General features: G+C 42.2%; 1 protein-coding gene across 2 annotated transcripts in view; it reads right to left on the minus strand.

Annotated features, from left to right (window-relative positions):
- DNA2 (DNA replication helicase/nuclease 2) overlaps window positions 1–16,111 on the minus strand; it is a 34,506-nt gene that overhangs the window by 3,447 nt on the left and 14,948 nt on the right. The window contains exons 10-19 of one of the 2 annotated variants that reach the window (XR_014712356.1): window positions 14,699–14,926; window positions 13,903–14,019; window positions 13,698–13,807; window positions 11,445–11,554; window positions 10,497–10,721; window positions 8,297–8,490; window positions 8,108–8,197; window positions 7,809–8,010; window positions 2,111–2,200; window positions 583–721 (exon numbers count right to left, since the gene is read on the minus strand). Coding sequence is in view for 1 of the 2 variants with exons in the window: in XM_084633605.1 (XP_084489731.1) it covers window positions 583–765; window positions 2,111–2,200; window positions 7,809–8,010; window positions 8,108–8,197; window positions 8,297–8,490; window positions 10,497–10,721; window positions 11,445–11,554; window positions 13,698–13,807; window positions 13,903–14,019; window positions 14,699–14,926 (1,549 nt within the window). In the remaining variant the exon portion in view is untranslated. Of the gene's footprint in view, window positions 1–582; window positions 766–2,110; window positions 2,201–7,808; window positions 8,011–8,107; window positions 8,198–8,296; window positions 8,491–10,496; window positions 10,722–11,444; window positions 11,555–13,697; window positions 13,808–13,902; window positions 14,020–14,698; window positions 14,927–16,111 lie in introns of both variants that reach the window. The other variant, XM_084633605.1, reaches the window with a different exon arrangement.

Genomic DNA, 16,111 nt, shown 5'->3' on the forward strand with positions numbered 1-16,111 from the left:
AGGAACACATGTCAAATCTGGTTCCAAATTATGTTTCTATAAAATGCATTAAAAAATTTAGCCAACATAAATTATCCAATTATTTTAATTCTAATATGACATTCTTAACCATTCTTAAGTTTTTCCAACCCAAACTTTAACACAATGTGCTAGTGGAGGAGCAAAAAAATGAAAAGTGGTTAGAAACACTATATACAAAAGTGAAACCCATTAATCCATTTTCATTGTCCATGTGTAAGAAACAAAGCCAAACAGTATGAATGAACTAAATTTGAATTTAATATATTTCATTTTAAAACAAGCATTGTATCAAAGTGTTGAGCAAATTGTTGGCACTATACAAATAATTAAAAATAGCATTTTAACAAAAATGTCCTTAATACGTCTGTATTACTTTGTAAATGCCAACTAGCCACTCAATTTTCCCAGTGTATGTGCAATTGTTATAGATGTAATTATGACTAAAATACATTCATGCATGTTCAGTAAAAAGTATTAATGTCTTATTTTAAGGATTTCCATTATGGCAGTCAAAATTTGTGAAATGTCTTTGAATAATTTAGTCAAATATGATCCACTCACATTTCCGTCATTATTATTCCTAACAAAAGATACTATTATGATACTTTTGTCTCTTCCTTGGTATTTGTCCACAGTATTTACTTCCACTGTATCGATACATGAGTTTGTCATCAAGTCAGTGATTATCTTTAACTGATGTCTGTATGGAGATATGATACCAATATCTGAAGCTTTACAGCCAGCCTTAACAGAAAGAAAAAGCAAAATAGTGATTTGAAAACATGACAGTGTGGTTAGTTTGGGGTATGTTCTACACCAGGAGTGGGCAAACTTTTTTGCCCTAGGGCCACACTGAGGTTGCAAAACGGTATGGAGGGCCGGGTTGCAAAGGCTGTGCCTCCCCAAACAGCCTGGCCCCCGCCCCCTCCCCCTTCCCACCTCCTAACTGCCCCCCTCACCCATCTAACCTCCCCTGCTCCCTGTCCCCTGATTGCCCCAACCCCTATCCACACCCCTGACAGACCCCTGGAACCCCCAAACCATCCAACCCCCCCCTTGTTCCCTGACCGCCCCCTCCTGGGACCCCCGTCCCTAACTGCCTCCCCAGGACCCCACCCCCTATCCAACCCCCTCTGCTCCCTGTCCCCCCCTCCCCGAACCCCCCGCCACCCCAGGACCCCATCCCCTATCCAACCCCCTCTGCTCCCTGTCTCCTGACTGCCCTGCCTCGAACCTCCACCCCATCCAACCACTCCCTGTCTCCTGACTGCCACCCGGGACCTCCTGCCCCTTATCCAACCCACTCCCCCTTACAATGCCACTCAGAGCGGCAGGACAGGCTTATTGGAAAGCCTGGGAGGTGGGTGGGTGCTACCCGCACAGCAGCATCACTGCAGGGGAGGGGAAACAGCAGGGGAAGGGCTGGGGGCTAGCCTCCCCAGCCGGGAGCTCAGCAGTCGGGTACGACAGTCCCGCAGGCCGGATGTGGCCCGCAGGCCACAGTTTGCCCACTTCTGTTCTACACTCAAGAGACCCTCTAGGAACTCCCAATGCTACAGAATATGACTAATCATTTATCAAAAGGAAGTCTAAGCAGTTATTAGTTAAAATCAGGCCCCAAGCTTTGGCCTTCCCTGGCACTTTAGGAGGGAGAGGTCCTCAAAGTCCTCATTTCTCTCTCTCTCTCTCTCTCTCTCTCTCTCTCTACTTCATACTTGAAAAAAATCCCATGTAGCTGATTGTCCTTCAGAAGGCTGAACATAGCTCTCACCAGAGTATGTCAGTCAATGCCACTCCAAGTTCGCTCTAGAAGTCCCTGAAGAGGAAGAGGCATTTCTCCATTCCTTCAAGGACCAAACATGCTGCCTCAAATGCACTCTAGGCCCAGCCAGGCTGGGGGCAGAAGACAAAATGAGATCCTGAATTCTAACCCATGCATCAGACTGCCATTCAACCAGCCTTCAGTTTACTCTTGAGGTTCCAGTTCATTCCTGAACATGCAGGTTTGCATTCTGCAGTGGTTTTATACCATTGTTAACAGTACAATTATTTTGCCCTCCCTCCAGACATCATATTAAAAGAAAGATACCTTAATAAAGGAGGAGGTGAGGAAGAGTACTAGTTTGGCTTCTGTCATGTTACTTACACCACCTTTTTCTGCCTGTTCTGGTGCTGGAACCTGTATAAAAAGTCAAATGACTATTCTATGCAACAAGTTATTTTTTTCACTAGTTCAGTGAAATTGTATTACACTTGCTCATGTAAAACTGCTTATATTCAAATCTCACATTTCATCCTAAAAATCACAAAGCAAAGCAATTTACCCAGGTGGCTCTATCCCTGTTTTACAACAGGGAAACTGAAGCACAAAGTGGCTTGTCCAAATGTCACAGAAAATGAAAATTCTGTCTTATCTGACTTTTCTTTCTAGGAACTTCCATGTTAATCTTTACAGTGGGGATTCTGTCTCCATGGTAACTGGAGGCAGACCATTTTTGTTTCTAAACTGAACCTGGTCTTAGGATCACCCCTCAGGAAGAACTCTCCAGAATAATTGTATTTTTCAGCTTTAGAAATAAAATTTGTAAGTACTCTTCAACTGAAGCCACTTGCAACACAGTTTTGACAATGAAAAGTTTCTTATTTATTTCCTTTCTTCTAGCAATATCTCACACAATTCTCTGATACCTGGGCTATACCCTTACTCTCTACAGTTTTGGAAATTGTTCAGCCCATGCTGGTCATGCCCCCCTTCTCCAGCTGCCGCCCAAAAGAGTCATTCCAAAGCTGTGTAGAAATTCTTAGCACATAATCAACAATAACCTTAATGCCAAGCAGTGAACTATCTACAGTAGGCTACCTGGTTCACAAACTAGACAAAATAAATGTTGCCTCTTGGCTATAGAAGTCATATTAGCGATGGCAGAATTAGAAGAGATGCTGCTAGCAAAAAGATAATAAGGTAAAGAATTTTATTTCATAGCCAAGCATCTCCCACAATGTTGTGATGCTTGGAAAGTAAGTAGTAAGGGAGAGACAAAGAAACAGACAAATATAGAAGTCTCCCCTTGAAAGTAAAATGGCAAGTTATGTTTGGATCACTACATACAGCACCTTCCTGCCAAAGGAGGCCTCTGAAGAGGCTAGAAAGTCCATCTTATAGTGTTTGATAAAGGTGTTGATAAAACACCATGTTGCTGTCCTGCAAGTTTCCTCAGTTGAGGCACATATTCAGCTCAAGATGTTGCTAGAGATCCCAAAAGAATTAAAACCCACCTCTTCAAGAACAGGTTTACCTGGTGCCTTTTGTGTCACTACAATGCATAACAATTTAATCCATCTGGCCAGGAATAGTTTGGATGCCTGAAGGCCTTGGAACTCCAGGTGAAAGAACATGAACAAGGAGCCTGATCTTCTCAATGATTCAGTGCACCTGAGGGTAGATCTTTGTTGTTCTAAGTATATCTAGATTATACCACACCTTTTCTGTTTTGGACAAAAATGATGAGAAGCTCATTTCCTGGGACATCTAGAATTAAAAGAGGAATTCACCTTTGGTAAGAAAAATTCTGGAGTCCTTACAACCACCTTGTTATCATGGGGGACACAGTATGGTTCCTGAGCTGCCAAATCCAAGACACATCTAGCAGACATGCTAGCAACCAAGAAGCAAAGTTTCTTAAACTAGAAAGGCCGAACAGTTCAAATGGATAGGTGGTTAGGGATTTTAGCACCAGTGGTAAAATCCCACCTAGGTAGCTTGGTCTGTCTGCAGCTTTAGCCAGTTTGGCTACTCTGAGAAATCTTGCAGCCTGCAAACTTTCAGCTGAGGAGCCCAAGGACACAGTGTGTTAAGACTCTGCTTAAATCTGACAACTAACATTCTCCAGTGTTGGGCAACAGTCCCTTGTCCATACTGTTCTGAAGGAAATCTAGAATAGGTGAAATTCCAGGGTCCTTGGGATTTCTGTCTGCTTGGCACCATGAGCTAAACCATGCCCAGATGGAGGAGTAGCCCTTTAGCAAGGAAGTCCACGTGGAAGCCAGTACAGTCCTGCTTCATCTTGGAGGATAAACAGAGTGCACTTAATGCTTTCCTCTCAATAGCTCCGTTGTCACTTGGAGGCAACTTGTATTTGAATAGAGACTAGAACCTTGGTGAAGGATTTGTGGACTCACTGGTTGATACTGCAGGGTTAGGTTCCAATGCCAAGTCTCCAAATCTGAAAACTATTATCTGCTTGGCAAGTGTGGCGGTAGAACGATCAACTTTGCTTCCTTTCATTTTATCTTCTCAATCACCCTTTCTGCAAGCAGAAGTTGTGGGAACGCATAAAGAAAGCGCTTCAGCCACTTGTGTGAAAGAGCATCTGTACCTACTAATCTATAAATTGTTTCTCTTGCAAAATACTGTGTCAAGCTTTCTGTTCCTGGTGAACAGATCCACAGATGGGAGGCCAAGTGTCTGTAAGATCATGTGCAAGACTTCTGGATTTGTTTGGAGTGGCCATCTGCTATCCAAGTGCATAAAAACAGACCGGGTTGCTGATCTGGATGCCATGTCCCTGGCTGAGAACCTCATTGTGTTCTCTGAGCCATCTGCAACTAGCACTTACCAAGGACAGTCTCTTAAGGACAGTCCTGAAGTCAGGATGATCCTGGTCATCCAGGGCCTTTAGGTAGTTTAGTCAGGCTACTGCAGCTCTTGCTAAACAGAAAGCATCCATGGATGCTCAGAACAGCTGAGAAAACCAAAAACTCCTCCTCAGGGTAGTCTCTACCTTTGGTATTTCTGATCAATACTGTAAAAAAATGCTAAGTGCATGTTTTGCTTGTATGCTTTCCCTTATCAAGATGTTCCCATTAATCCCTGATTATATCTTCAAAAGGAAGGGTGCATGGGAATTTGCTTTCTGAGGTGGGGATTTCCCTGGCAGGTATTCACTCTTTGAATTCTCATCTGGTTGGAGCTGTACAGCAGATGCCATTTTCCTGCACACAGTAGCAAATTCAGCTTGGAGAAAAAACCTTGGCTGGTTTTTCTCCTTGTTCTGCTCAAAGCCTGAATCAGAAAATTCTCCCTTAATGGAGGAGGAGGAGTGCCAGAGGATGAAATTTAGATTTTTTTTTTTCCTTTTTATGCTTCCTTTGTTTTTGGCTCTTTTTGCCTGTTCTGCTGGGTTTCCTGCATTGTTGTGGCTGGGGTAAGGTCTCTTGCGGCCCTTTTTATCAAGAGCCTGGAATCCTCTAGATGTATCTCTGTGTCCTCCCTTTTGGGTCTCCAGTCCCTTTGCGTGGGGGATGGGGTCTGTTCACAGGAATCCCCAGATCCGTCTTGGGGGGAGCTGTGGACCCCCTTCAGGATCTTGGGCTAAGGAAAGAGACTTCAAGGATTCTAAAAGGGCTTTTCCTTCTGGGTCTTTTGCAGAATTTACCCCCAAGAGCTAGGCAGACAGCGCCAACCTTGTCCTTAGATTCTCTCCCCAAAATGCTCAGAAGCTCCTGATCAGGCTTTTCTGCATTGAAGTTGCAGCTCCTCTGGGTCAAATGGCTACAAATAGGAGTAGAATAATCTGCTCTCCGAAGAGACTGTAAATGCTGTCTCAATATAGAGATCTGCTTTTATTTAGCCTTATGTTTCCAGGACAGCTCTTCTATTGCCTGAGGGGCAGCAGGTTGTGTCAGAAGGAAAGTGCTTTGCAAGCAGACCAAGGAAGCTGAGGCCACCATGCTGCCAATTACCTGATCCAGGAAAGGAGAAGTTTACTACTCCTGAAAACATACTAAGAATCAAAGTTAGCAAAGGAATTGGTCAGCAGCAAAGCAAACCACTGCTAACAGCTGCCACAGAAACAGGAGTTCTGGAGGCACGGACAACACAGGCTACATTGTGATGCTGAACTATCTCCAGAACTGTAGAAGGTAGGGGAACAGCCCAGATTTCACAGAATTGTGGGAGACACTAGGCTGCATAAATGAAATTTAGGAATTTCCTGGAGGAAAACCTTCTTTCTTTCAAACTACTTGAGAAGCAAGCAACAGTCAGGAAAAAACAACCCTGGGTAGAAAGCAGTAAACTACCACTGCGGGGAGGATTCAATATACTCATGTACAATTAAAAAAGGAACTCAACCATCTTAGCATGGAGACTGACCACATGCCATCTTGAAGCAGAGTTCCAGCAGCCTTCAGAAATGGCATAGAAGAGGGAAGGAGAGGTGCTGTACCTTCACACTCTCCTCAGAAAGCCAAACAAAAAATATTCTTTAACAATTAATAAAATCCTTAAAGCCAATGAAGAAGTTGAGATACAATTAGTTAAATCTTTCTGGCAGGCAGCCAGCCAGAGAAGGGGACATGGACAAGATCCTGTGAAAGTGCTACGAAGGGAGATCTGGAGTCTGCTGTCTGTGCTGCTTGGAGGCTGGAAATTCTGGAGAGTTCTTTGAGGGGTAGTCGACCAAGCCCTGGCTCAAAGGAAAGATCTGTACTTCCTTCAATTGCCATGGAGACTGGCAAAGCCATTGTAGAGTGATATGGAAGGGACTAAAATCATTTTTAGAGATGAGAAACTCTAAAGTCCTCAACTCCCAATAACCTGCTCTAACCACTACACCCTGCTGCCTCCGTTACAGGGCTTAGACTATACCTACATTGCACTTTCATCAGTAAAACTTTTGTCAGTTTGGGTGTGGGGAGAACAAAACAAAACAAAACCACACACACCACACGCTGACAGACAAAAGTTTTACCAATGAAAAGTGCTGGTGTCAACAATGCTTTGTCGGGCTGGGGAGAGCTCTCCAACCAACAAAGCTACCACCCTTCATTGGGGGTCATTTTATTTTGCAGTGTAGACATAGCCTTAGGCAGTGTGGCATAATGGATAGAGCACAAAGTTCTCTGCCCACAACACTCATCCTCGTCCCACAACCACTGAAGTGCTCCATTCCAGCTGCCTTCCTTCCCTGGAGATCATTCCATCTCCAGTCCCCCTGAATGATCATCACACATTCCAAAAGTAATTCACTTCGTCCTGCAAGTTAGCTTCCAGCCCACGGTCAGGTACAGAACAACAGCAAGGCAGATTATGTAGAGGGTACAATCCAAAGAGAAAGATTTTGTGAAGAATTTCCTAAAACCAGAGTGTCACAATCTGCCTTGCTGCTGGAAACATTCATCCTCCTGCACTAAGCAACTCATATCTGCCCCATGGAAAACCTTCAGAAACAATTTGCTAAGGGTTAGAAAGGGATACTATTTGGTTACACATTCACAACTTCCAGTAATGTCACTGATGTTGCATTCTTGTAACGGAGTGCAGGATTTAGCTCAATATTAATGAAGTTAGTACAGTTCAAGAAACAAAAACACAAAGATTTTTCATAATGTTAAAGATGCTGGATGCTAAACATTTCGAGATAGCCTGTGATCAGACTTCTGAACTGACTTTTTGCCTGTATACCATGAAGTGTGGTGCTTATAGCAGTAGCTGTACAGTGTAAGCATACAACAAGGATGAGAATGTCTTTTGGCTACATTTCAGTTAATGCAGCACTTGAAGTTCGGAACACTTTGCATACAGTTGGAAGAGCCCTTTTCAAGACTACATACCATTGCCTATACTCTAAGTTATACAAGGTTGATAAGGAAAAGCCATAAGAATTTTAACTTTAAACAATTTAACTATATTGCAAATATGGGCTACAAACATCAAAATAAAAAACAACAGCATTTTGAAGGCAGGATAGCGTGACGATAAAGGGAAGTATGCAAGCAAAGTTTACCTTCTCTGTGTTAAGAAAACACACAGGATTGTTTGGCTCAAATGTTTCTTTCAACCATGTTTCTGAAGAATCTGCAAATAATTCCAGCTCCAACTTCAAGTTTTTTAAGTTTGGCAGGATAACAGTGGCTTTTGACACTTTCTCTGAGCCACATTCCAGTTTGCCTTCATACACCAACTTGTTACTTAATGACATAATTTTACTATGGAGTTTAAAAACAAAAAGCAGTTTCATGTCTTATAGATTGAAATTTACATTAAAAAAAATCACTAGTAACTGACATAAATAGTTGTCAATACCTATTCATTCTGTACTGCACAGTTAACTGGACAACAGCATTCTTGTTTTGTTCCAGTCTCTTAAACAAACTTTCACTCATGCCAAGATCTCTGTTACAAAATCAGATGTGCAAGTCAGTGCCTTGAAAGTCCACTTGTTGTCCAAACACCACACACATTTTATGTTTTTCCAGTAGCATTTTATCTTACCTTGCTTCTGTGTGGTGTACAAGTGGAGGTAGCTGTTGATGGTCCCCTACCAGCACAAACCTATGTGAATAGAAGAGTGGCCCCAGGCAGATTGGCTGGCTTATTTGAGAAGCCTCATCCACTATGCAGAAGTCAAACAGTTTCCGAGCAAAAATTGGATGGTTTACTCCCATGCACGTTGTTGCAACTACTGGCTGAAAATTTGGACATATCTTACAGATAAAAAGGCATTTTCTTCCCCGTTCCCATTTCATATTTTAAATACAATTTCTACATTAATAAGTCTGTGACCTCTAATCAAATAAAGCTACATTTAAAAAAAAAAAAAAAAAAGTAAAATATAATCCAAAAACTTTACAATATGCTGCTTTAGTTCCGGAATATAGAGACTAGCATACAGTTCATGATTCATTCCTGCCAAGTGTTTAGGATGCTATTTTTAAAGTTAAATTTAATTAACAAATATGGAGCTTAGACTATACCTAGTGCTGGACTGACTGCCCTGGAGACTGGTGTCTGTGACAGAGATCACTTGGTGTTAACTGGCAGGAGGTACAGGGGTGCATAGTTTGTTCAGGGATCCCCTGAGTCAGATATCTGCATAATAGTTGACCAACAGGTGGCATCGGAGATCTTTTGTTGAGCAAGTTGGTGGTCACAATCATTGACAAAATATATGTATGGCTAATATTTAAGGAGTTTGATATCTATCCTGAAAACAATGCTCTTAAAGTTGTAGAGCTAAGGCAGGTCACCAGGCAATGACTACCTCAGAGATATTCCCTTCAGGCAGAAGACAAAAGACATCCATCTCACTGTCTGGCCACTTGACTATTATATACCTACAGTACACTGTATGCCTATTTGCATATTGAGCAAGAGGCGCATTGAGATATTGTGAATTTTACAAGAGGAAATCTATAGGAAGAAAAACAGTAATGGGGCGTCCTGCTTATGAATCAAGACAAAAGATTGATCCTGTATAACTTGGAGTGCAACCCAAGACACTGAATCTTTCATCTATGAGGCAAACTTATAGCAGGATTGTCTCATGAAACAAGGGTCACAGCCAGCTGGCTATGTAACGCTGCAAGGATTTTGGGTGAGCGATAGCCTCATATCTAGTAGAGTATCTTGTTAATCAAGTCTAGGCTCAGAATGTATGTTATTTTTTGTATGTAACCATTTGTTTCCAAAATTTCTGCTTCCTATTACTTTAATTGCTATGCTTTGTGAAATAAACAGATTTATTTACCATTAAATCAAACGTAAGTGCTGTTTGTTAAGCAGAGCAGTAATCTGAGGTAAGAACTGGTAAATTGGGGTGTACTGTTTCTTTGGAATATGCTGCAAGTGTCCAATGGACCAGGGGCCAAACATTCTAAGGACACACTCGGAGGGCTTGATAGTGGGGCCTCAAGGGGAGTGTTTCTGTTGCCAGTGGCTTGGGGGGAAGGGAGTGCTGATCCATGGCAGGCACAAACAAGACTTCTTCACACTAAGGGCAGGTGGTAGCAAAGTGCATCAAGTCTGGGTACCTCCAGGAAGTGTCAGTATCCCTGTTCTCTAGATTATATACAGACATGGTGATGGCAGTGCAATCTTCCTCACCCCAACTCACGTGCCTTAACTGAATGCTGACTGAAGTGATCAAAGATAAAAACGTAAGCCACTTCCCATATCAATTCAGTCCTCTGCTTCCTCGCAGAGCCTACCAACAAGACAACTAATGGAGTTTTTTGTGATGTAAACACTTCCTGTAAGCTCTCTGGGGCAATGACAGTCCTAGTGGTACGTAAGTGTATATATATTTATTGTATTAGTCTAACACAATGGGGTCGCAGTCAAAGATCTTCAGGCACTACTATTCTACAAATAGGACATCAAATAGAAGCAAACCATGACTAACCAGCTCATTTCATTTCACACGAGCAAGAGAAATGCCCCCTTTTTCACACACCCCCCCCAAAAAAAACCCCACTCAGATGGTAACCTGATTCACAACAGACAATGGCCAAACTTGAATTAGTGACAGAAATTGAGGATCTCATTTCTGATCACTGAGCCACGCAGACACTTCTGAGGTAAGTTTGGTCTCTGTACAGCATTTGTACATTTAAAGGGTACAAATTATATTTGTATACACTCATTTATATTACCCTGAATACGTTGCAGGACTACTGAACATTATTCTTCTTACTTGATTGTTATAGAGTTCCTCCAAATGAGTTATAGATTTAATTGATTTGGATCTGCAAATTTCTTCCTCTGTAAACTTCCGTATGTCTGGATGAACCTTCTGAGCTCGCCCCAAGCGCAAAAATCCTACTTTAAACCTGGCTAACTTCAGCAGGATGTTGTCAACAGCAGTGTGTGTAAAACTTGTCAGCAGAACGCTGAAGCCACAGGCATAAAGAATTCTTACCTAAAATAGGAGTAGTAGCAAGGAGAGAAAAAAAAAAAAACCCAGATATTATCATGAACATAGGAATCAGTAATTCCTTTCTAAAAAGGATAAATTAGTCTACATTTTTCTAAATTGGTGTTGGACCTAGGAAGCCAAAAAGTCAGATGAGGGGACAACTCTCGGTCTCTAACCAGTGCAGCACAATTTGTACGGGATAAGCTTCACCAGTGTAAATCAGGCCAACATTAGGAGTTTGCACTAATACAGGTACGCCAGCACTTAATATCCCAGTGCAGACAAACCTTGGGTCTCACACCAGAACTACTGCTAATGAAGTGCTTGTTTCCAAACCTCAGATCTGCTTCAAAATTGGAAGATTTTATTGTAGTCTGGTGCCAAAGTATTTTAACACCATTAAAACATTGTAAAGTGATCAATGTCATCACCCACCTCCAGGGGTAATGAAAAAAACCACATACACACACCCCCACGCCCCACTGGACCTGAAGGATATATTGTCATCCAATGACAAAATGTAATAACTAATTAGGATAACTAATGCTAATGTTCTTTATCATAAAGCTGGCTCCATATTTATTTCAATGTAAATGACACAGACAGCAGTCCTGTATAAGCCTTAATTGTGAAGAGGACACCTCATATACAGCTTATTTGATGTTTGCCCTCCAAGCTTTTAAATTAACAATTTACTTCTAACATTAGGTCACATTATGGTCTTACTAGAGCACATATTGTAGTAGTTTTTCCTGTTCCAGGCATACCCACAATGAGAGTGTAATCTTTTGAAAGTAGCACTTGTTTCATTGCCTGTTTCTGAGGCTTATTCAGACCTTTAATTAGAAAAAGAAAAAAGTTAAATACCTGTAGTTAATCCTATATGCAACCTGAACTAGATAAAAATTTTCAGATAAAAATATTTCTGGATAAAAAGATGCAGGCCAGAGCATCTTGCTATTTAAGTGAGACATTAGAACAGGGTTCACTTTCCCAGTAGAGAACAGATGCAAGCTCCCCAGCTTAAGTTAAAACTCAGGCTTTGCCTACACTGGAACTTGATCAGCAAAACTTTTGTTGTTCAGGGGTGTTAAACAAAAAAACAAACCCCCAAATGACAAAAGTTTTACCAACGAAAAGTGCCAGTGTGAACAGCGCTTTGTCAGCAGGAGCGCTCTCCTGCTGTCGCTCATCTGGGGAAAGGGGAGTGAGGGGGTCCAAGTTGTTTTGTTTTTTTTTCCAGCAAGAGAGCTTTCTCCTTCTACAAACAGCTACACTGCACACCTTTTAGCGGCACAGCTATAGTGGCACAGCCCTGTCTCTAAAAGCACGGTAGTGTAGACAAAGCCTCAGTTGAAAGAGATAAGCAGGAAGAAATGTTTAAACTAATAGGTACATGTTACAAGTGCACTTTCTACTAGAAGTCATGATCTTCAACCTTTATCTGTGTGTTTTGCAGTCTTAGAGTCACTTTTTACCCATTACTACTTTTGAATTCTCAAGTACACACAGCTCTTCTTCCTTCTGTTCCCCCTACCCCTTTTGCCGTCAGCCAGGAGGCTGTACCCATTCTTATCTGATGCAGACCTTACACAACAATTTTTTTAGCCTCTAGACTAGATTACTACAAGGTACTGCATCTAGGGCTACGCCTGAAAAACACCTGGACACTACAGATAATGGAGGGAGGGGGGCGCGGGCGGACAGACTGCTATAAGTACATAACACTACCTCAGTGTTTCACAGTGGCTACATAATTTGCTTCCAGTGCTGGTTACGATCTAGAACAGGGGCGGGCAAACTTTTTGGCCTGAAGGCCACATTGGGTTTCCAAGACATGTGGAGGGCTGGTTAAGGGAGGCTGTGTCTCCCCAAACAGCCAGGCATGCCCCTCCCCCCGCAGAACTCCTACCCCATCCACCACCCCCTGCTCCCTGTCCTCTGACCACCCCCGGAAACCCCACCACAACTTCCCTCCTGCCACCCCTTCTCCCTGTCCCGACTGCCCCCACCCCTGGACCCCTGCCTCATCCAACCCTCCTGTTCCCCACCCTCTGACCGCCCCAACCCCTATCCACCCTCCCGCCCCCTGACCACCACCCCCAACTCCCCTGCCCCCTTACCATGCTGCCTGGAGCGCCGGTGGCTGACGGCACTACAGTCACACTGCCCAGAGCGCCAGGTCAGGCCGCGGCTCTGCAACTGAATTGCCCGGCCGCCCAGTGCATTGCGCCAGCAGCGCGCTGAGGCCGTGGGGGCGGGGAGACACCGGGGTAGGTGCCGGGGGCTAGCCTCCTGGGCCAGGAGCTCAGGGGCTGGGCAGGAGGGTCCCGCGGGCCGGACGTGACCCACGAGCCATAGTTTGCCCACCTCTGCGCTAGAAAGCCTGAGATGATTCTCTCTCTCTGCCACCCCCTATAGAAATTAGAATCTACAGGGTCATTTTTAAAAAGAAAAGAAGTACTTGTGGCACCTTAGAGACTAATCAATTTATTTAAACATAAGCTTTCGTGAGCTACAGTGAACTGTACAGTGAAGGTGCCACAAGTACTTCTTTTCTTTTTGTGAATACAGACTAACACGGCTGCTACTCTGAAGGGTCATTTTTGTTGTTTGTTCTCACAGTTAACACCCTTTTACCAACCCATAGAATGTTTTAGTGAAAGGTAAATCTCTCTTGAACCTGCTCCCTCCAATAGTCAGTAAGAGGAAGAAACTAAAGAGCTTAAATGCACAAGAAATGCATACCTTTTTACTGGTTTAGGACTAATTTAATAGTAGAAATAAGGGGAAGTTGGAGTTGCTCAGATCTGAACCTTAAAGTGGAAAGGCTCACATTTTACTGATGAAAGGTGCCAGGTGCTTTGCAATTGAGGTGTATATTTCTAAACAGATTAATTATATCAGTCAATGCATATAAGAATTCCCACAAAAAATAAAGAATAATTTAAGCTGCTATGAGTTAAATATAATTTGTACCCTTTAAAATGTTTGCAACAGTTTCCTTTGCTTCAGGAGGAAGAACAGAGCTCAAGTGCTGGATGAACTGTGGTTTGTGGAAGTCAATTATTAAGTTACGAAGCTTTTCACTAGGGAGAAAAAAAGGAATTAGACAACATTACTATCAGTGAGAACATTTATACAATCACTAAACAAGATCTGAAAACAATTCAATTCTACAAACCTGGCAGAAGAATTCTCCATCAGTTTAGAAAGATTTCTTAAGGGGGCATCAATACCAGAAATTCCTTCTTCATGATCTAACCTAAATATAGTGTCCTTAGGGAGTTTAGATAAGTTCCTGAAAGACATAAGAATAATAAGCAGGAATACAATTGCCTTTGCTTCCACATCTGCTTATTAACATCCTACAGCATTGTTGTTAGTAACGTTGCCTGACGTATACAGGTAGCCTGAAACAATAGCTCCAAGAAGGAATAAAACTACCCCTATTCATGTCAGCAAGGTGATGACTGCATTTCACTGGTGATGAAAGCATTCAAGCAAGGGTGCTGGAACTAGGAGTACTGGAGGTGTGGCAGCACCTTCTGGCTTGAAGTGGTTTCCATCATATATAGAGTCTATAGTTTCGTTCAATGGCTTTCAGCATTCCCACTATAAAAATTATTCCAACACCACTGCATTCAAGGAAGAAAGGATGATAATAATATAAAGATCCACAGAGTCTATGAATAGCATTTCATTTTGCTGTCATAAATAGATGGAGCTTGGAAACATGCTGTAATATTTTGCTTATTAGCTAACAGCCTAGGTAATTGGTGGACAACTCCCTGGGAAAAACACAACGCACACATGTTCTGAGGCCTAGCCCAAGTTTTGCTATTTGAATTTAGTGTGGGGCTTTTGCTTTTTTATGATGGTGGACATTAACAAAGTGTGCTTAATTTTATATTGTAAAAAAAGGACACACACACACACACACTTCCTTTCGAACAGCCATATTTTTCTGATTGTATTACCTGTCCAATAAACAGGAAATACTTGTCACGTTGACCTCTTTAACATAGCCAGCAGACAAGCCAAGTAATGTCTTCTCTCCACTCACAACAACTCTATCTCCTACCAACAGGTTTGTTCCAGGCATGGTACCATTTTTACGCTGGAAATAATGTAGATATTGTCCATCAGAAACTTCCTGCACATGTTCAACTCTGATCACATTTCCAATGCAGTCTCCAGCCTTTTCTCTATGAACACATTAAAAGTAAAAGTGTAAGCTGCCTTGAGTAATTTTCTAGAAGTAGCTTTTTATCAGTTTAAGATTTAATAGTAATTCATTTTAGGTCTTAGAGTAGTTTTTTTTCACTATATTGGCTGTCTTTTTCTTCCCAAGATAAATGTACTAGCTACATTCCAAAGCCCTGATCAATTCAAGACTGGATATCTTTCTAAAATATATATTCTATCACAACCATAAGTTATGGGATCAAAGCAGGAATTAATTGGTGAAATTCTATGGTGTGTGTTATGCAGCTCAGTCTAGATCATAATGGTCTCTTCTAGCCTTAAAAAGAAAAGAAATCTATGAATACTATACATTTCTATCCTACCCTATCAGATGTTGTTTCCCAAAAGGGAAAGCGATAAAACTGGAAGCAAGCATATGTGGGCTTCAAAACAAAAGTACATTGCTTGTTTTGTGAAACTCCCAGATAAGTGGTCTACAGATTCTCAACACAGTGGAGATTACTCAAGATAAGTCAAAGTATTAAATTCTGAAACAAAAAAGGTTGAATTGCACTATAATGTAAGTTCGGTTTTTAGCGCTTCAGTAGTACAACTGAAATCTTACTGCCCATGCTTCACTGAAACAATCTCTTACTGCATTTCACCAATAAAGTTATGCATGGCTGCTAGTGAGATTTTAATAGGAAATGATGCACTACCATGAACCCTCAGTCCACTTTCAGCCACCTATGGAGCAGCCTGTACTAGCAATATGGCACAGAACAGAATACAGCCTGTCAAGAGCCTTGATTCAGAGAGGCAGCGCAAGGCGCTGGGGCGGCAGACAACATCCAGCTGCACACATAAGGGAGGTGAGGCTAGTAAAAGTATTGTGATCTTATTTTATAAGAATGAAGATAAGGCACAATTTATCATCATCTTCCTGGGTCCTTTTATGGTTCCCCTCCTTCCCCCAAGAAGGTACCTAACCGGTTGGTGATACCATACCACCAGATGTACTAGCCCAATGCTTTTGATAGACACCCCCACACACACGAACTAGCACTTCCTGCTATCTCAAGTAACTGTATAATCAGAATATTTACCCAAGGATTGAAAGAAAGATCTTGTCTCTTGCAGGAGACACAATGAGTTACAAGAAACCAAGCAGGTAAGAGCTGTCCACAGACAATGCCCTCACTTCC

Source organism: Lepidochelys olivacea (genome assembly GCF_965140295.1).
Source record: "Lepidochelys olivacea isolate rLepOli2 genome assembly, chromosome: 7".
Taxonomy (NCBI): Eukaryota; Metazoa; Chordata; order Testudines; family Cheloniidae; genus Lepidochelys; species Lepidochelys olivacea.